This window comes from Oratosquilla oratoria, chromosome 1, assembly GCF_046742065.1.
Source record: "Oratosquilla oratoria isolate Oo_2021 chromosome 1, ASM4674206v1, whole genome shotgun sequence".
NCBI classification, from domain to species: Eukaryota; Metazoa; Arthropoda; class Malacostraca; order Stomatopoda; family Squillidae; genus Oratosquilla; species Oratosquilla oratoria.
This window is the reverse complement of record NC_134777.1, coordinates 71,770,304-71,791,328: the sequence shown is the minus strand read 5'-3', so window position 1 is coordinate 71,791,328 and position 21,025 is coordinate 71,770,304. Positions and strand designations below refer to the sequence as shown.

Here is a 21,025-nt window from a genome sequence, read left to right as displayed (position 1 = left end):
TACACGGGAAGAACAAGTGAGGAAAGACTAGCAAAAAGTGTGGAAAGTCATAGATTGCACTTGAAAGGAAGACCAAGAATGTGGTGGATGGATAGGGGTAAAGGGGATATTGGAGGCAAGAGGAATGTCTGTTTAGCAAGGAAGAGTGAGCAACAGATAGGAATGAATGGAATGTTTGTAATTGGACAAAAAAATGACACAGGTACAAAAGATTTTTCTTCTTGTCCAATCCACAATTTTATTAAATGGGAGGGTAACCATACAATACAGCAGTGGAGGTAAACCAGCTCCAACTTTTGAGCCCTGCTATGGAGGTGCCGTGTCTTATTGCATTGCCTTTCACCTGAGTGGTGTGGTGGCAGGGATGAACCCCTCCCATCTTAGCACCTTGTGCTAAGATGGGAGGGGCAATGAAATGATTTCTGATGGGTGCATATGATTCAGCTGTTGCCTTTATAAGGGTGAAAAGATTTTCTGGTATGTATATATTATTCTAATCTGAAGTAGAATAGTTCCAATCAATTAATCAATCCATAACTTAAGTGCTCTCTTGGAGGAGACCCATGTCCCTGGAAAACCATTGCCACTGATTCACCTCAAATCGGTGAGATTTTGTGTATCTGACTGGAGTGAGCGAACATTGTACAGTACAGTAGAATGTACTCTGAGTCTTCTGAGTGATGGTTGTACCTAGTTCTACTTCAAAATAAGTAAAGGACTTCCCAAATAAATATGGTGGTCATAAAACATGGGCAGGATACTTGTAATGGTTTATTTAATGGTACAATATTGTTTACACATTTGGTAGAAAAATACAAGTGGAGCAAGAGTATTTGGACGCATAATGTTATCTCATTGGCAACTCCAGTAAGTGGTACATTTGGATCATCACATGTGGTTATCACAATTCATCATATCATTTTCATAAAGATTGGACAAGAAATTGTGTAAAATAACTGGCGCCCAGACAGGTCTTACTTCACTTGTACTCTGCCCTTAGGAAGTCTACGGCTTTTGGCCCACACTGTGAGTTGCTTGCATCATCTGCTTGTATACATTCACATCTTATTTTGAATTTTTCATTTACACTCACAACTTGCTATATTCTTAAAATGAATTAATAATAATCGTCATAAGTAACTAAAAGTCATATGTAAATATGTACGTCAAATTTTCGGTCAGTTCATATACCCTGGTTGTTTCCATCACTTTAGTGGGAACTGATGACACGTCAGTCATAGTAAATATGCACTCTCTCTCTCTCATTCTCCCACATCTACCCAGCTCAGATACCTTACTATTAAAATGCCACTATTATTTCACAACAATCATATTTCACTTGCTCATTTACATCATGCAGGTGATTACAAATTTCAATTTAGCCATTGCTTATGCAAATCTTAAATGTTAATACTTGCTTGCGTGACCTTCCCTCAGGCAGTCATGTGGAGATTTAAAGCCCATGGCATAGATTGCATAGGCTAAACACAAATTCACATTTTATTTCATAAGTGCGGAACAAGGCTACAACATTGCTCCGTCAAATACTCGGATAATAATGATAATAATTAATTAGTGTGGATGCGGTACGGTGCATGCAGTGGTAATACTTGTAGTCATCCTACGGAGTGTGCTGGCTATTCAAAGGGACCAGCTGGGTTTCACACCAGGGCTGTCTCTCATATGTATTAACAGTACAAGTCTGTCAGGGGTTATAAAGAGAGAGATTTGGGCAAGTAGGACGAATAGCACTGGGGAATGAGACAGTTTAGTATAGTTCAAAGAAAGAAAGTTTGGGACACCCAGCTACAATGATATTACTGAGGCAAAACTGGGGTGGTGATGGTTTTGGAGATGAAGCCTCTTGAAGCTCGCAAAGGACATCCACGTGGGCTGACATGGGACTGTTTAATAATGATAATCATAATATAACAATGATAATGATAATAATAAAGGGCAAAGCTTGTGGTTACATTGTGCTGTGACAAAAACCCAGCTACAGCTAAAACGATTTCTCCATTACTTGGAGATTGACTTCTTGTATCATCATCATTAAAACCCTTGGATTCTTTGATAAGACCCTCACCCATCAACAATCTCCTCCCTACCTATGGCCTAGAACATTCACACCAACACAATACGCCCACAACTACGGTCATATTCTTCCCATGTCCCCAAACCAAAAGCACCTAACTTCCTTTGCATCTGAATAAGAACAAAGCATTGCCTACAACTAATGCAGAATCCACACACATCTTACATTTAAAGAAACCGTATCAAGAAAATCAATAGGCTGACAGTCAAACATGTACATGCACCAGGCACCAGCATTTTCAAGTCAAACTGACTTCATCTCACCCCAGTCATCAGTATCCTGGTTCATTTGTGCCCTGTCTTGTCAAGCATGTACATCTTAACCATCAAATACTGTCTGTCTCCTCAACCTTGGCTAAACTGACATATCTATCTAAGAACTGTAGAAAAGCGTTCGTTTTTCCAATTCCAATATTTGAGCACGAGTCTTTTAATTACATGATGGTACTGGAGGATTTCACAGCATAATCATGCACACATGATTAGAATTTGTGGTTTTCTGTACAAATTATTTCCTGGCTTTGATGCATGGGACACCAAAGTGACTCAATGATACAAGTACATAACCATAGCTGCATCCAGGCACATTTCCATCCTTTTTATCAATCAGGATGAATGAAAATTCATGATATGAGCCTCATCCTGCTTGCATTCATAACAATAAAAATAGTAAAAAATACCCATTTTCATTCTCATGGCAAGAGCAAGCAAAGGCAATACATCCACCTTTGCACCTTGGATTGCCGAATGTATGTTACACATTTGAACCTAGTTTCTGGAATCTGACGGCATAATCCCACCCAACTTGGGACGACAGTAGACTTAAAACATCTAGCAGACCTTATAATTATTGTAATGTTTAAATCCACCAACACTGTACACACCTATGGAGTTTATGAGTGTAAATACTTTTCATGCATGATCCTATTGTCAAGTACATAGTGTATGAAAGATGGGAATCCTACATAAAATACAGAATACAACTGTAGAGTATTGGCTTATTGTAACTGGATGCAGCTGTCTAAATCTAGGATGAAGCGAATCGACACATACGGCACAGATATTCCTTATATTGGTCAATACTTGATGCAATGAAGACAAGAAGTGAACTACAGCCTGTAATATCAAAACTATACAAAATGATGAGAGAGTATCAGTTCCATGCAACATAGAACCAACAAATAACCCACATGACCTAACAGGCTAGAGAGAGACCTTAGGCTACATTTCATATCTTAGGATATTGTCTGACCAAGCAGCAAAGGATGAAAGCAACACCTAGGAACACTGCACGCCGCCGCTAGGAAGGAAGAAACCAGTGGACCTCTGTGTAGTTCATCTTAATTTTTTTTTTTTTTTTCTTCTTACTTTCGCAGCCAAGTTTAGGCTCTGCCCTGCAGCTCTTCTGGACAATGTCATGATGCAGCCTTCACAATAAGTAGACTGGCCTAGACACAGCACAAACTGCCGTTCTGCCACTACTGCTCAGCCGTTCCTTCCTTCCCAGCAGATGGCCGAGTGAAAGCAGCAGGGAATTGCAATTAAGTTTCTGAGCATTGGTAGCACACCTGTGTCACTTATCTCTGTGCCACAACGTTTTCATCCCCCACACCTGACTAGACTTGGGTTGTATCACAAAGAGCATCAGTGCTTGGACACTACGAAGGACAATGGTGGGAAACAGCACCTTCATGTTTGGGCTTTAGGAAGAATAAGTTGGCTACATATGCAAAGGGACGACCATGTAATCTATTCCATATGCCTTGGAGAACTAAGATATATACCAATGGAGATCTCCAATAAGATGACACAAAAGATGTGAGCTTATGTCTATATGTAGGATATTGGCCATAAATGCAATCCTTGGTTCCCAACAGGAGGCAATCCTATCAACATCAACACATGCAACACACAACAACGATAAACACCTTCAGATCATGACATCAACACAGCAACACATACAAAGCGTTGGTGCAAAACACTGCCCTGATATGGCTCATCAAGTGGGACGAAGTAGCAACAACAGATCTGTCCTTGATCATTTTTCAGTCACATTAATAGCATTGCCCTGCCTTCTTACCATACACATAACATGTAGAAGCTTGAAAGGTTACATGTGGTGCACTGTATCCGGATACCTGACTGGTAGTGGGTGTTGGGGGAAGAATTGTGACACAAAGGCTGCAAAGAACTCGAAAGCCCTTAGCCTTGCCTGCCCCTGCATTTTGCTGTGCAGCAGACCACTCCTTAGTTCATTAATAGAGCAACGGCTGCTCAGCCATCCATCACATGGCATTTGGGAGACATGGCAACTGCTCACTGGACTGCGACCCAAATCAATCCAATGTTATCGTCCTTATGAGCTGCAGGGCACTGAAGGTGTCATTTCGAACCGTCTTGGGTTGCTTAGGAAGACCTTGGTTGCTGAGAAGGTGATCCGGTCTCCCAACACAACAAACGGAAGGAAATGAGAGTCTGGCTTCAGCTGAGTTGGTTGTGGTGAGGGGCGACACCTGTATGGCACTCACAGGCAGGGTCCTTAGACGTTCATGGCTTGGCTGCACATCTTCAAGCTTCCATTCTGAACGTGGGCGGCTGCTTCATTTCTGAAACAGGAAGTGAATCAGGTCCTCAGCATGTACAGCTCTGACAGCTGCAGAGAATACCATTTATATCATTACTTTTATCATCATTAGAAAATATCAACTTAAGTCATAAAGAAAATAGCAAAACTAGCCTACTCACTTATCAAAACTAGCACCACAAAGCCTTATCATAACAAATACCAAAGGAAATTAATAAACCTCACAAGGAGAAACTGATTTTAAGTAGATAAGTGAACACATGTAGAGTCTGTTTCTTAAACTTATTCAGTCTCTCTCATTCACAAACACACTCTCTCTCTGCAGTCTTCCTATCATTTCTTTCCATTTGTGCTCCCTACATAAAATATAATGTCCAAACAAAATTGTAATATATTCATATAATTATATAAACACAGGTAGACACAAGTATTCTTCCTCTAATGGCACAATTCCCACAGATAGGTAAAAGAGGTTCTTTAATAACAAAAACATACTTTATATATATATATATATATATATATATATATACACACACATATATATATATATATATATATATATATATATATATACATACACATAGATAGATATATATCTCTAATATATATATATATATATATATATATATATATATTTATATATATATATATATATATATATATATATATACATGTATATACATATATCTATATATATATATATATATATATATATATATAAATCTGACCTTTCATAAACTTTTAACATATCCTTTCATTCCTATCTCCATGTTTATTAAACAATTATGCCCCCACACTCTAACTTTTCTACTACAAATTGGTACACTTGTACACCTGTTTATGACATCTCTTCTCATTTAGACAAGAAAAATGAGGGTGGTACTTAGAGACAAGAACTCAAATTGGGAAGATATGATAAGCGGAGTCCTCCAAGGCTCCAATAATGTTTGCTATTTATATAAATGACATGGATGAAGGCGTGGAATGTTATATGAACTTCTTTGCAGATGATGCAAAACTATTAAAGAAAATAAGTACAGAGGAAGATTGCAAATCTTTTCAAGAAGACCTGGACAAAGTTTGGAAATGGAGTCAAAAGAGCGAAGTGAATTTTAACATTAAGAAATGCAGTATAATGGAATTTGGAAAAAGCAAAAATAGAATCTCGGGTCAATATAAAATTGGTACAAAGAAAGTATTATGAAGCGACCTTGCTGTGGATGTGCTGTGTCTTGTGACATTGCTTCTGACCCAGGGCAGTGGACAAGGTGCAGGGATGACCCGTCATTCAGGAGGTGCTAAGATGGGAGGGAGGGTGGGGGTGTGTGGAGTGTATTCAGGGGTGGAGTTGGTGGGAGTGATTTTGTGCCTTTTTCTTTTTGGCTACCCCCCTTGTAAGGGGGAGGAAGCCTTGGTATATGTATGTATGTACAAAGAAAGTAAAAAAAGTAAACTCAGAAAGGGACCTAGGAGTAACTATCTTCAACGACATGACACCAGTGTATTCAGGGATGGAATGGGTGGGAATGAGTTTATGCCTTTTCCTTTTAGGCTACCTCCCTTGTAAGGGGGAAAAATCCTTGGTATATGTATATGTATGTAGCCTATGACTACATGGATAAAGAGATGGTAAAGAAAGTAATAGTTACACTGATAAGACCAAAATTGGAATATGCAGTATCTATATGGACACCTAGTAACCCCCCCCCAAAAAAAAAAAAGAGAGAGAGAGAGAGAGTGAGAGAGAGAGAGAGAGAGAGAGAGAGAGAGAGAGAGAGAGAGAGAGAGAGAGAGAGAGAGAGAGAGAGAGAGAGAGAGAGAGAGAGAGAGAGAGAGAGAGAGAGAGAGAGAGAGAGAGAGAGAGAGAGAGAGAGAGAGAGAGAGAGAGAGAGAGAGAGAGAGAGAGAGAGAAATTCAAATAGCAATGACAATGATGGCACCAACAATTTGCAATTTGACATACGAACAAAGATTGGACATCTAAATTTACCAACCCTAGAACAAAGAAGAGAAAGAGGTAATTTGATAACCATTTACAGAATTATGAAAGGGATGGAAATTCTTGATAGGGATAACCTACAAAATGGAACAGAAGAGCTACAAGAGAACACAAGAAGAAACTTTTGAAGGACAGTTACAGAAGAGATCTGAAAAAGAATTGCTTTCCACATAGAGTAATAGATATCTGGAACAAACTGAAAGAGAAAACAGTGAGTGCTAAAACTATACATGACTTTACGAATAAACTGGATGCAGAGAGATACAAAAGTGGGTCACTACGAACATAGCTCTCCTCCCACATGATACAACTAGGTAAATACATATCTTTCCTCTTTTCCTATACACCACCACTTCTCACACTGTTCTCCTAAGCTCCACTTGACAGAATACTAATTTTGAATTTTTCCTACTCTAACTTCATACTACCCACTTCCTTCTCTTATAATTGAATCAATCTTACAATGTTTATTTTTCAATTCAGCCAGCCAAACCACATTTTCTACCTCTTCCTTTTCTTGTGATAAAATCTTTTGACTATGTCCTCCTTGCTCCCATCTTTACTCACCTTTTCCTTCCAGTTTTTTCCTTTCAAAGCCCACTACATACACCTTTTTACTTTGAACATTTCCAGAGAATTATCTTTCCCTTTCACATCCTCATGTTTCTCTCTGACTTGTCTCATTACCCCCATTTATCTATATCTTCCATGAGTGACCTATGGGCCTGTCTGATGACCATTGCCAGTTACCTGAGAGCTGTAGGTTTCCTGTAAGACTTGAGACAATGGATTAATTGACTGATTTGATTGACAGATTGATTGACTGATTAGGCTTGGGGAAGCAACCTCAATATCTATTTCCAACTATCACTTAGTATTACACCCCATGATTCCTCATCTCACTTTTCTATTTTATCAGTGAAACCTTGTTTACTTCTAGCATGTACTAAACCAAATATTAATGTCCAAGCATTGAACCTCATTCACCCAACATCCCACCTATTTTGTTAAATTATGATCATGCAGAATGACAAGTTACAAATTACATACATATATGAACAGCTTTTTCCCCCTTCAAGGGAGGTAGCCAAACTCAAAGGCATAAATCCACTCCCACCCATTTCATCCCCACATACTTCACTTCCATTCACCACCCCTCCCTCCCTCAAATTAAAACTGCAAAAGTAAGTGAATATGAAGAATGGAAGGAAATCCTGTTCCCAAAACTTAAATCCTTTATGGTGTTTCAACATAACTGACATTTGTACCCATCCTTGCAACACTCCATTTATTATCCATTTCCAACTAAAATATTCCCCCCTTCACCCAGTACATCATCCTTTCTTTCACTCTCTCAATATATATTATTTTCCACATTAATCCTCTGCGAGATAATATGTTGGTAATATCACTAAAATTAAAGGAACTCCATCAAACCACCCTCATCTAAACCTTTCACTGAATTGGAAGAACATAAAATTTTGATTAAAGGTAATTATTAAGTAAATGAGGTATAGAAAGGACAAAGATTTTCCTATGTAATATGAAACATATGATTTTGTTTCTACTGACAAGAAAAATAGTTGTGTTTATAGACACAAGGAAGTCATTCAAAAGTTTTGCAAATCATGAAGAATACACTGCATACTCAAACTGACAATCAACTGCATTAACCAAGCAAGATAACAGCAGTGACAGAATAAGATCACAGATGAAGGGCACAAGTATACAATTAATTATTTTCAATGAAACCTTGATGTATTCTCAGTCAGACTAAATCCATATATGATAACCCAAATCCACGCATTTTGCACGCATGCATACACAAACCCATTCAAGCAAACTTGCAAATAATTTAAATCCTTTCGACACATACAAGGTATATTAATGCAACTGTCTATGGAAATATGTATGCCATTCCAAGCAAAAGCCTTACAGCTGAGCACAAACTGCCACAATGGCAAAATAAATTTTTTACTATATCAAAGTTTATGAATCTAACATATGCAGTCCAATACTCAATTCAAACAAGTATATCAGCAATGCATCTATAATAAAACACCTGTATAAATCATATGAAGCTTATGGGTATATGTAAAATATGCCTGTAATGAGAAAATAAATATTGTGTTCACCAATCTATCAATTTGGTCATGGGGTCTCTATTGTAAGATTCATAGCCCCCAAATAACTGAACACAGTCACCTGTTCAGCTCATAAGATACACAAAGGAGAAATTTTGTTGTTTGGATTGGGTGAGAGTAGGGGAGTGTAGAAAGAGGTGCTTCCCTTACTCTATGATTCATCACTACCTCTACTTCTTCCCTGCTACATGTGACCCAAAATACTTGAAGCTCTCCACTTCCTCCTACTTCTCACCATTTATGCTCATCTCCGATCCATGTCACTGTCACCCCTTACTTTTCCCACACTTATTCTCACTTTCCTCTGCCACTACTTCAGTCTATCCTCTAACTCAGCAACAAAACAGTGTCATCTGCAAATAACAACTGGCTCAACTTCCATTTCCTTCCACTTACTAGCTCCCAACTCCTGGCTAGTACCTTTGCATTTACTTCTCTCACCACCCCATCCATGTACCCATTGAACAACTATGGTGACATTACACTGCAACCCTGGTGTAGTCCTACCATCACTTTCAACCACTCATTCTTTCCATTCAATACGGAGACCCATGGCTTCCAAATAACTGGCAGCAGACACCATACAGGCCTATAGGTCACTCAAGGAAGAAATATTATGTTGTTGTCTAGGGATGTTATTGTAGGGAAGTCAAGGATGAGGTGTTCAGTTTCTTCTGTGTGATGGATACATCTAGGGGAATTTGAGTCTATGGCCAGGCCTATTCTGTGTTGGTGCACCACAACACATCCCATAACGCCTCTCTGTCAACCTGGTCATATGCCTTCTCCAAATCCATTAAAGCCCAAAAGACATCCTTACCCTTTACTTAAATATCAGAGGAGGAAATGGAGGAGTGCAGATAGAGGCAGAAATATAGATTGAGAGAAGTAAATACCTTCAGGGATTAAAAAGTGTAATGAAAAATAGACATTTGGGAATGGATGCTAAGAGGAGATTGTATGAAGGAGTTTGCACCAAAAGTAATGTATGGGGGCAGAAACATGGAACATAAGAGAGGAAAGGAGGAGGAGTTTGAATATGTTTGAGATTATATGCCAGAAGTATGGTAGGGGTTACTAGACTGGATAGAGTGAGAAATGAGGAGGTAAGGAGGAGTGTGGGGATGGAAAGGGAGTTAGGAGATAGGTCTGATGAAAGAGTATTGGGATGGTTTGAACATATATAGAAAGATTAGTAAAGGAAGTGTGGAAGGCAAAGATGGAAGGAGTGAACATGAGGGGGCAACCAAGGATGAGATGGATGGATGGGGTAAAAGGGGCACTGGGAAAGAGAGGAATGTCTGTTGAGGAAGGAAGAAAAGAGAAGATAGGGGTGAGTGGAGAACGGTTGTGTATGGATGATGCTGTGATGCATGGAAGGGAGTGGGTAGGGGATGGGGTGGGAGAGGAAGTATGTGTGAATGATATTTTGCTGCAGCCTGAAGCGATTTCTCCCTGTCTTCTCTTTATCTACATGAGGGGATGTCACCAATTAAATTATGCATCTTTGCTGTGGATGTGCTGTGTCTTGCTACAGTACTTCTGACCCAGGGTAATGGGTGAGATGCAGGGATGACCCATCATCCATGAGGAGCCTAGATAAGACAGAAGGACGGGGGTCGAATGGGAGTGGAGTATGTATGGATGGAATGGGTGGGAGTGTATTTTATGCTTTTGTTTTTTGGCTACCTCAATTGTTTGGGGGAAAAAGCCATTTGTATATGTATGTATATATATATATATATATATATATATATATATATATATTACAAAGGATTACAAAGGCGGAGCATGCCGACAGGAGACCTTTTGGTCCATATCTAGGTCCGATGCAAAAAAATCATAATAATGATAAATAAATAAAAATTATAATACATACATACATACATATACCAAAGGCTTTTTCCCCCTACACGGGGGGTAGCCAAAAAGAAAGACATAGAAACCACTCCCACCCATTCCATTTCCTATATATACCACTCCCACCCATTCCATTTCCTATATATACCACTCCCACCCATTCCATTTCCTATATATACCACTCCCACCCATTCCATTTCCTATATATACCACTCCCCTCCACCCTCCTCCCTCCCTCTTATCTTGGCACCTCCTGGATGACAGGTCATCCCAGCATCCTGTCCTCTGCCCTGGGTCAGAAGCAGTGTTGCAAGACACAGCATATCCACAGCAAGGCCACTTCATAAATTTGGTGACCCCCCCCCCCCCCCATCCATCCCCCCCATGCAGAAAAGGAGAAGACGGGGAAAAATCACTTCGGGCTGTGTCAAAAATATTTTTTCTCATACATACTTCCTCACCCCCCCATCCCCCACCCACTCCCCCTCATGCATCACAGCATCATCTATACACAACCCCTCTCCATTCACCCCTATCTTCTGTCCTCTCCCGTCCTTCCTCCACAGACATTTCTGTTTTTTGTAATGTCCCTTTCACCCCATCCATCCATCTCATCCTAAGTCGCCCCCTCATATTCACTCCTTCCACCTCTGCCTTCCACACTTCTTTTACTAATCTTTCTTCACTCATTCTTTCCATGTGTTCAAAACATCCTAATACTCTTTCATTAACCCTATCTCCCAGTTCCCTTTCCACCCATTCTCCTCCTCACCTCCTCATTTCTCACTCTATCCAGCCTAGTAATCCCTATCATACTTCTCAGACATTTCATCTCAAACACATTCAAACTCCTTCTCTCTTCCTCTCTCATGTTCCATGTTTCTGCCTCATACAGTGCTGTTGGCACAATCACTTCTTTATATAACCTCCTCTTAGCATCTGTTCCCAGATGTCTATTTTTCATTACACTTTTCAATCCACCAAGGCATTTACTCGCTTCTCTCAATCTACATTCTACCTCCACCCCTATTCCTCCCTTTCCTGCCACATTCGCACCCAAGTATCTAAAACTATCCACTTCCTCCAGTCTTTCACCCTTAATGCTCACTTCCAGCCTGCTGTCACTCTCTCCCCTTGTACATCTCATCACTTTACTTTTACCCACATTTATCTTCAACTTCCTTCTTTCACACACCTTCTCAAATTCTGTCACTAACTTCCTCAATCCCTCCTCTGATCCTGCTACAAATGCAGTGTCGTCAGCAAACAACAGCTGGCTCACCTCCCACTTTTCTCTATTTTCTTTAATCATCTCCAACCCCTGACCCACTACCCTTGCATTCACCTCTCGCACCACCCCATCCATGTATAGATTGAACAGCCAGGGTGACATAACACATCCCTGACGAAGTCCCACCTTTACCTCAAACCATTCACTCTCTCCATTTCTAATCCTAACACAAGATCTACTACTCTCATAAAAACTCTTGACTGCTCTTAACAGCTTTCCTCCTATCCCATATATCTGCAGTACCTCCCACAGTGCCTTCCTGTCTACCCTTACTATAATGTAAATAATAAATAAAATGCATAGGTATATTAAATAATAAACAAACAGGTAAATAGTAAATAAAAATAGACATATAACTAATGATAAATGAGAATACAGCAAATAATAAACAAATGGACAAATGACAACAAAAATAAATATAAAATAAATGATAGTCATTACAGCATCTTGCTTGGGTGTTTATCTAAATGATTCTTAAAGCTTTGAACTGAGCTACATTGCACTACCTCGGCAGGAAGTTTATTCCATTCATTAACTACACAGTTGACAAAGTTGTTTCTACCCAATTCCAAATTAAATCTATTTCCGTACAGTTTGAGGCCATTGTTTCTTGTCAGATTCTCATTCAATTTGAAGATTTTGTCACTGTTGATGTTATGTGTGTGTATATATATGTATATATATATGTATATATACATACACACACACACACAACAGGAGGAATACAAGGTAAGTTACTGGAATGGATGAAGGATTTCTTAATTGGGAGAAAAATGAGAGTGGTACTTAGAGACAAAAATTCAAACTGGGAAGATGTGAAGAGTGGCGTCCTGCAAGGCTCTGTATTGACTCCTTTAATGTTTGCCATATATATAAATGATATGGATGAGGGATTAAATTGTTACTTAAACTTCTTTGCTGATGATGCCAAATTACTCAAGAGAGTAAGAACAGAAGAAAATTGCAGATCGCTACAAGAAGACCTAGACAAAATATGGGAATGGAGTTAGAGATGTGAGGTGAACTTCAACAATAAGAAATGTAGCATAATGGAATTTGGAAAAAGTAAAAATAGAATATCAGGTCAATATAAAATTGGAAACAAGTCAAAAAAGTCAATTCAGAAAGGGACCTGGGAGTGATCATCTCAAGTGACTTGACACCTGATAGACATGTCAATAAATTATTTGGAGAGACTTTTAACTTATTAAGATCAAAGAAAGTGGCCTTCGACTACGTGGATGAAGAAATGGTAAAGAAAATAGTGGTTACACTGATAAGACCTAAACTAGAGTATGCTGCAACACTATGGGCACCTAGCACAAAAAAGAACATAAGAAAATTAGAAAGAATCCAAAGAGCAGCGACAAAAATGGCACTTACACTATCAAATTTGACATACGAACAAAGATTGGAGAAATTACATCTATCAACAGAATTATGAAAGGGATGGGAATTCTCATAGAGATGACTTATTAAAATGGGACAGAAGAGAAACATGAGGACACGAAAAGAAGCTGAAGAAGGACAGTTACAGAAGAGACCTGAAAAAGAACAGCTTCCCACATAGAGTAATTGATGTCTGGAACAAACTAAATGGAGAAACAGTGAGTGACAAAACTATACAAGATTTTAAGAATAAACTGGATGTGGAGAGATATGAAAATGGGTTACCACAAGCATAGTTGTTTGCGGACGACACTGCCCTTGTAGCAGGATCAGAGGAGGGATTGAGGAAGTTGGTGACAGAGCTTGGGAGAGTGTGTGTAAGGTGATGAGATGTACAAGAGGTGAAAGTGGCAGCAGACTGGAGGATTAGTATTGGGATGGTTTGGACACAAGGAAAGAATGAGTGAAGAAAGACCAGTAAAAGAGATATGGAAGGCAGATGTGGGGGGAGTGAACATGAGGGGGCAACCTAGGATGAGATGGATGGATGGGGTGAAAGGGGCTTTGGGGAAGAGGGGAATGTCTGTTGAGGAAGGACAGGAGAGGACAGAAGACAGGGGTGAATGGAGAATGGTTGTATATGGATGATGTTGTGATGCATGAGGTGGAATGGGTGGGGGGATGGGGGGTGAGGTAGTATGAATGAAAAAAAATTGATGCAGCCCATGTAATACACACACACACACACACACACACACACAGGATGAAAAATGAGTGATACTTAGAGAAAAGAACTCAAAATGGGTAAAAATGATAAGTGGAGTACCCCAAGGCTCTGTGTTGTCTCCAATAATGTTTGCTATTTATATAAATGACATGGATAAAGGAATTGAATGCTATATAAACTTCTTTGCAGATGTTGCAAAACTATTGAAGAGAGTGAGTAATGATGATTGCATATATTTTCAGGGAGATCTAGACAAAGTCTGGAATTGTAGTAAAAAGAACGAAGTGAATTTCAATATTAAAAAATGTAGTATAATGGAATTTGGAAAAAGCAAAAATAGAATATCCAGTCAATACAAAATTGAAACAAATGAAGTTACAAAAGTAAACTCAGAAAGAGACCTAGGAGTAATCATTTCAAATGACATGACACCAGGCAAACATGTAAACAAAATAGTTAGAGAAACCTACAACTTAATAAGATCAATGAAAGTGGTCTTTGACTACATGGACGAGGAAATGGTGAAGAAAATACTAGTTACACCCAGTAAAAAAAAAATATATATATATATATAGAAATTAGAAAGAATTCAAAGAGCACTAACAAAGATTGCACCAACACTTAGCATGTTGACATACAAACAAAGATTGGACAAACTAAACTTATTAACTCTGGAGCAAAGAAGAGAAAGAGGCAACTTGATAACCATCTATAGAATTATGAAAGGGATGGAAATCCTTGACAGGGATGATCTACTTAAATGGAACAGAAGAAATACAAAGGGACACAAGAAGAAACTTAAGAAGGACAGTTACAGAAGAGATCTGAAAAAGAATAGCTTTCCACATAGTGATAGATACATGGAATAAATTGAAAGAGAAAACAGTGAGTGCTAAAACTATACATAACTTTAAGAAAGAACTGGATGCAAAAAGATAAAACTGCAGATCTCTACGAGCATAGCTCTTCTCCCACAAAATACAACTAGGTAAATACACACACACACACACACACACACAGGTGGAGGTGGATAGCAGGAACTTGAGGATGATACAAAAAATTAGGTGGTCAGATGAAGTGAAAGGGGCAATCAGTGTAAGAGAAATGTCTCAAGTAGAGAAGGGAAAAAGAAAGAGATAGGTGTGAGTGGAGAGTGGTTGTGAACCAATGAGAAAGTGACATGACCTTAATGGATTTCTTCTTGCTCACTCTATATTTCTGAAGTGGATAAGTGAGGGGGCTGCCATGTAATGAAACAGCTGGGATAAACTAGCTTTGGCTGTCAGGCCCTGCTGTAGAGGTGTTATGTTTTGCTGCATTGCCTCTGACTCAAGCAGTGGGCAGGGACAGGGCCCTTCATTCATGAGGAGCTATGATACAGGGGCTATGGATAGGTTTCTAGATGAGTGTGAGATGGTTGTGTGCTTTGATTCAGCTACCTCCTTATTTGGAGGAAAGGATCTTTTGGTATATATATATGTATATATTCATATACATGCATTTATAAAAATAACTTATGGCCACTGAAAATGTACATACACCCCCCACCCATCTATAAAAAAAACATTCACTGTCCCTCCAATCTTAGCTCCTTGTGGATAAAGGGTCATCTCTCACCTGCCATGCTGCTGAAGTCAGAGGCAATACAATACCTCCACAGCACCTTCATGGGAAGGCTTGATAGCCAGAGCTAATGTACTCCCATAGTTTCATTACATGGCAACCCCTCCCAACTTTATCCACTCTAGAAATATACAAAGCAGACAAGAAGTCCTTTTGGGCCATATCATTTTTTCATTCATTTACAACCACTCTCTACCTACGGCTATCTTTTACCCCTTCCTTTCCTTGCTTAACAAACACTCCTCTTGCATCCAATGCCCCCTTCATCTCATACATCAACCTTATCATTGGCCTTACCCCTCAAGTTCCCTCTATTCACCTATGTACTCTTTATACCAGCCTTACTTCATTCATTCTCTCCATATGCCCAAACCATTCCAACTTAATTGATGAATCACACTTATATGACAATACTAGCTTGATAGTGCTTTCATGTCAATCATTGCCTTCTTTGATAAGCTTGTTCCATTACAGATTATTTTCAATGATCCTATACTATTTGTCATTTTCTTCTATGTATAGGTTCTTGCTATATTCATAGATCTGGAATTCATGCACCTAGATAATTCTATACCTTTACATTCTCCAAAAATCCTAAGTCATAAATTTTAATATCACCACTCTCCTGTCTTTCAAAATTCACATATTATTACATACCACATTTGACCCCACCTCTCATACCCTTCCATATTTACAGTATGTATTCTTTACAGTCCTTCTATTACCTATCATTCCTCTATCATTCAAATTAACCAACAAATAAGGTCCCATTACTGTCAGTTTCTCCCTCAATTTACTTCACTTGTATACTGTAATCATAGGTATGACCAACACAAACACAAATGTAAAATCAAATGGTTACATATAATTCTAATATGCAGCAACATATATTTGTGTGCTTGTTTCTCACATTCCTGATCTCCCTGTTGTGGTCTAATGCATGAGAGTGTAAGCAACACAAATGCATTACTTTCCAAACACTGATCATATTTGATAAAATAAATCTGCAACAAGAGGTTATGAAACAAAAGGGATCATTGTTAGTACAATCCAAAATGCACAAGCAAGTCCAATACAAAACAATGATAAGAGTTAACTGCAAGAAAGCAAAGTGGTACTTGCAAAAGAAAAGCTCACATAAGTCCGAGTAGCAAAGTAAAGGGTTTGCTTCAAGTACCAAAGAAAACCTCATGCAAAGGACACCAAAATATTGGGGAGAAAATTGGGATAAAAGCTGTGTTGTGTTCACATGATCCCCCTGTACGTTAAACATATGATATATCTATATGCGTCAGATTATCTTACAGAGAGGTATTATCCTTATTAAGTCTTGTGAGCAATTTTTTTTTCTTACTTTTCAAGTGCTACGACAGCGTTTCCTTGAGGGGGATCACAAGTAACATATGAAAATGCTTTTTGGAGTAGAGAACAACTCACTGGGAGGGTTTCCTAACACTTTATTCATTCAATTCTTTTAAATGATAGACAGTCACAAAAAAAAAAAGCTACTGAACTGGTTATGAGCAAATCAAATGTTTAGCTTCACTGTAAGGAGCAAAAGCAGTCTAAGAGGAAGGGACAACTTACAGGTCTTGATTTGCTTCCTGGTGTGGAATGAGAGACAAAGTCAAATATGAGCAAATTCCCTATCAAAATATTCTTATGGAAAGTGTACTGAATTCAATCTTGCTGCTATAGATTTGCTGACAATATTCAATCAAAATCAGTTAGTTAGAGTTAGTCCAAAGAATGCAATCTACTCTTAGTACGAGATAATAATTATAACAATAAAAATAAAAAATATATATAAAAAATTAATAAACTACCATTCAATACCAAGTCAGTACTAGTCATCATAATACCATCATCAATGTTTGTGACACAAGTGCCATTCTACTCGAATCACCTTCAGAGTATTTCATGATATTCAATGCTTACAATTCACTGTCACTCATACATGACAGGACCCTTCTGAAGCTATCTAAACTGAGATACAAGACAAATGTTCTTAACAAACACATGTTTTGATTCTCAAAATAAAATTTTTGCAAACAGATTCATTCTGAAGGTGAGAGAGCAGTGATGGTTTGCTTATTGACGAGTAAATTCCACCATGGCACCTAAACTTACTTGTCAAGGAGCTTTCGCATCTCCTCAGTACTCTTGGTGTGCTTCACTGCAACAGGAGAGTAACAACTTGAGATACAGAGTGGATTGCAATTTCCTCCAAATGACCAGGCTACTTTGGAATAGGAAGTAGTTTGATTCCTACCAAGCCATTTTGGAAATTAATCAGATTGGTTAAGAAATTAACTAATTAACTGTGTATATGTCTTTGTGATCTTGGTGAAGAATAAAAATAAAAATAAAAATAAATTGCAAGAAAAAAAATTAAAAAAAAGAAAGTAAGGAATAAGTGGCTAAAGAAACACCGGGCCAGCATGCACTTAGTCATGCCACGTCTGGGCTTGACCTGCCTATCTGTCTACGGGTGCGTGGAAGGCCAATCAATGGGTCACAAAGTTGTGCTCTAAAGTTTAAACAATGGAAAAAGCAAATGCAATATGTCATTAATTATCAAGAACCCCTCAATGGAAATATTACAAGACACACTTGACAAGACAGCCAGAGTTTAGTAATAGACAAGACTAAATTACCAATGAGAGGTTCATACTGGCCAGAAAAATAAAAATATAGAGTTAATATCTGGTGCATCTAACCTCCATAGTTGCGCTGTACAAGGTCATGATCACATTCAGCCTCGGAGAACTGGTTAGACGCTGTGGAATTGTTGGAGTCATTGAGGGAGGATCCCAGCGCAGTTGTCTCATGTGGAGGCAAGTCACTGTTACGAGGAGGAGGAGGGGGAGGAGGAGGCTCAGGAGAACCCTGGCCATTGCCTCCACGATTTGCATCTGAGAAAGCGTAAACAAAAATCGAACATATTAAGGGGAAAGGATAACTTCTTCCTTTATCTGACTTATTCTACACAGTCAGTTTATACTCCACCAAATACAGCCAGCCAGCGTCCTTCATAATGCACATTTATTTTCCTGATTCTTACTTTCTAGATTGCAGGAATAACCCCTTGACTTAAAACTTATCTTAACATCTAGAGCTTAGATTTAATATCTATTTCTCACACTTAATATCTAGTTCTTAGATTATCTTGCCCTTATATTTAGACTCTTAATATCTAAGTGCAGTACTCAGGGGTAGGAAATTTGAAGAAGTGAGAAATGTTTTCAAGTTTTAAGAAGAATAAAGAAAGTGCGACATTAGTGATGGACACCTGGCCTGGAAAGGACCCTGCATGCCTTGGTATTTAATGAAGATATTATTCCTCTGTTGCTGCAGACACTCACTCATGCGCTTGGCAGTGCCTGATTGGGACACTGAATCAATAGCTCGAGCATATGGGCCACCACCAGAGTAAGTTGAGCCTCCATACTGGTCACTTTCTTCATCTGAGCGAGCTGGGTCATCATACGTGGGTGAGAAAGTGGAGTTGCTCATGTCAGAGGACATATCCCCAGGCACAGTGGAGTAGTAGGTGCTGCTTGGTGGTCGCTGCAACAAACGAGGATCATTATTAGTTATAAATTATGTTTATGTACATTAGTGATATATAGATTAATATGTTACTGGTTAGCTCACAACACATATTGGTGGGGCTCCAGCAGCTCCTTTACAAGCAGCTGTGGAGTGTCCCACACAAATGGAGATGTTAACTTAGTGACAAAAACTTACCCCTCCTGGCCCATATTCGCCTGAGACACATGAGTAGTAATTGCCAGAGCCATGGCGGGGCTGAAAAAAGACAACATTAACAATAATCATATTAACAATCAAGCTTTAGACACAAACACTGGAATTCTCTTTTGGAAGGGGAGATGTAGAGAGTAGGGATGGGTTCAATCACATGGTGGGAGATGTGATCAGATGGGGTACTGGTCAATGATTATATAGGATGGGGGGAAAAGTAAGGAATGCCAATCAAGCTCTGCACTGTAAAATAGTTATTGACTTAAAACAATATATGCCATCTTAAAGGGAACACCAATCATTCAAAAGTTAATATTTCTCTATCAACAGCAAAACTATAAAAATGGTGAGATGAACCTTAGGCTAGTAAGCTTTGAGGACTAAGGAGAGCACAGACCAAGGGTAGGTGCTGGGCTGGACAAGAAGAGCAACAGAAGGTTTTGAGGCAGAAGCAAGAAGTGACTACATGATGGATGAGATAAATGAAGCCTATTAAGGTTAAGTTGGGCCTAATTGAATGACACCTAGAAAAGAGCAAAGCAATAAGCAAACAATATAAAAAAGGGTCTTGTACATCAATGAAGGTGCAGGCTAGCCAGCCTGCACTCCAGATGACAAAGAGCATCAGCCTGTAAAACACAAGGATCTACACTGGTGAATGGAAAAGCTTGTCTTCCCATGCCCTTGGCCAAGAACTGCTTTAAAGCAGTCCAGGCAAGAGGCTGTGGGTAAAAGTAAGGGAGAGAACAAAACCCGAGTGACGGGACGAGGAGACCTGTAGCGACCAACCGCTGTTCTTCACTTGACCAACCTGATGCCCTTCATTGGGGGTATGTCCACAAGTGTAATCCCCTGCCACGCAGCTGTAGTAATTTCCTGACCCGTGTCGAGGCTGTTGAGGGACGAATCATACGTCCTTTGTTAATAACACAGACACATACGGAAACACCGATATGGTACTAGTAATATAACATGCATGCAACAGATCTTGCACCTCCGAGCGGTGGAAGTAAAAATTTCCCTGAAAAAGCTCATGTTTTTATCTCTTGAGTGAGAGCTTTGATAGTACTGCTGAATCTCAAAACTAAACACTATAAAACTGAATCATGAGCAAATGTATGTTGGCATCACCCATTCTTTCTATTAAATGACACTTCTTTTATTTCCCACTCATATCCTACCATTGCCTCAGCATTTAAACATCAGCCACACAGTATACAAGGGCATAACTGCTGTTCTGGCTGGGGAACAGCAAGACAAAGTAGCCTTTATAGGTAAATAGGGCAACAACACACACAAAAACTAATAAAAACTATACTTGATACATGGGCCATTAAAATGAAATCAAAAGGAAATTTTCACATCAAGTAAACATTCAAAGGTTTTACAAAAGTATATATCTTAAAAAAAATCCTTATAATTAGGAAAGAAAAAGATAATATAAGTAGGCCTACAAGGTTCTTAACTGCATGGCAAAGGTTATATATATTTCAAAATCATACTTAAAAATTAGTGAAAGAAAATCTTAACATATAAGAAGTTTGAAACA

The 21,025-nt window shown here is 38.8% G+C and overlaps 1 protein-coding gene across 50 annotated transcripts in view; it reads right to left on the bottom strand.

Annotated features, from left to right (window-relative positions):
• Positions 1–757: 757 nt before the first annotated feature.
• Positions 758–21,025, bottom strand: part of Dscam1 (Down syndrome cell adhesion molecule 1) — a 635,227-nt gene continuing 614,959 nt past the window's right edge. For 48 of the 50 annotated variants that reach the window (XM_076206304.1, XM_076207477.1, XM_076208806.1 and 45 more), the window contains exons 35-40: positions 20,288–20,368; positions 19,462–19,521; positions 19,029–19,281; positions 18,432–18,626; positions 17,842–17,887; positions 758–4,700 (exon numbers count right to left, since the gene is read on the bottom strand). In XM_076206304.1, the coding sequence (XP_076062419.1) occupies positions 4,634–4,700; positions 17,842–17,887; positions 18,432–18,626; positions 19,029–19,281; positions 19,462–19,521; positions 20,288–20,368 (702 nt within the window). In that variant the 3' untranslated portion in view covers positions 758–4,633. Of the gene's footprint in view, positions 4,701–17,298; positions 17,316–17,841; positions 17,888–18,431; positions 18,627–19,028; positions 19,282–19,461; positions 19,522–20,287; positions 20,369–21,025 lie in introns of all 50 variants that reach the window. The other 2 variants (XM_076207741.1, XM_076207830.1) reach the window with 2 other exon arrangements.